Source organism: Etheostoma spectabile, chromosome 8, assembly GCF_008692095.1.
Source record: "Etheostoma spectabile isolate EspeVRDwgs_2016 chromosome 8, UIUC_Espe_1.0, whole genome shotgun sequence".
Taxonomy (NCBI): domain Eukaryota; kingdom Metazoa; phylum Chordata; class Actinopteri; order Perciformes; family Percidae; genus Etheostoma; species Etheostoma spectabile.
In genome coordinates, this window is record NC_045740.1 from 13,841,771 (window position 1) to 13,842,914 (window position 1,144).

Genomic DNA, 1,144 nt, shown 5'->3' on the forward strand with positions numbered 1-1,144 from the left:
TGTGTGTGTGTGTGTGTGTGTGTGTGTGTGTGTGTGTGTGTGTGTGTACATATATACTGTGTGTGTGTACACACACACACACAGTATATATGTATATGTATGTATTATATGTATATATGTGAAAACCATCAATCTCTGTGCAGGTGATTGAGATCAACCTGAGTTCCATAGTGCCCTATGTGAGCGGACCGAAGAGGCCTCAGGACAGAGTGGCAGTCAGCAGCATGAAAGAAGACTTCCAGAGCTGTCTTGATGAGAAGGTAACATACAAAAACACAATAAAAAACAATAAAACACACTTAAATGGCCAATTTGTGTGAGGTCCTGTTGTGATTTTACCCCCCCACTGTAGCACATCATTCTTATGATCTTGACATTTCCAACCGCACTTAAAGGCAGCTTCTTTCACAGAAAAAGAGAGAAAAGAGACAAAGGGGCTTGGCCTTGTGCTGGAGTTTGTTGCAAGAAACAGTCTGTTACGGAAACTCCTGGGTTACATGATTGGCCACAGCAAGGTGTTGTCTGCTTGCTTTTTTTTCGGCAGCCACCCTGCGGCCCCTACTACCCACATTCAAAATGAACGGGAAGACTTGCATATTCCATGGACATCCAGGGCCTTCCCATGGCTATGTGAAGTGTTATCTAACTAATTGTTTATTGTCCTTGGTTTACTTGAAGGTTGGCTTCAAAGGCTTCCATATCTCGAAGGAGAAGCAGGACGCGCAGATTCCTTTCCTGCACTGTGGTCAGGAGTATCAGCTGTCCCACGGCTCGGTGGTCATCGCTGCCGTTATCAGCTGCACCAACAACTGCAACCCGTCTGTCATGTTGACCGCAGGTAAAGGACTGAGTCAAAAGATGAAACTATGATCAGATTCCCTCTGAAAATATTCCCTAATTTCATCTATATATCAGTTGTTTTTTTAAATTCTCCTGAACATGTAAGTTTGACAAGCTTGTAACTCTTATCAGGCAATACATATTGTGGTTTGGTGACTTGCATTTTCTGAGTATATCTGTTTTTTTTTTTAATATTTCTTACTTTCTGTTCATTTAAGAAAACCTTCAAGCATTAATCTAATTACGGTTGCACTCTTACACCCCATATTTTCACATTTTCATTTTTTTTCCGGCATTCAAAAAA

General features: G+C 41.3%; 1 protein-coding gene across 1 annotated transcript in view; it reads left to right on the forward strand.

Annotated features, from left to right (window-relative positions):
• Nucleotides 1-1,144, forward strand: part of ireb2 (iron-responsive element binding protein 2) — a 29,977-nt gene that overhangs the window by 21,564 nt on the left and 7,269 nt on the right. The window contains exons 11-12 of the mRNA XM_032523902.1: nucleotides 144-260; nucleotides 679-838. Coding sequence (XP_032379793.1) covers nucleotides 144-260; nucleotides 679-838 — 277 coding nt within the window. The remainder of the gene's footprint in view (nucleotides 1-143; nucleotides 261-678; nucleotides 839-1,144) is intronic.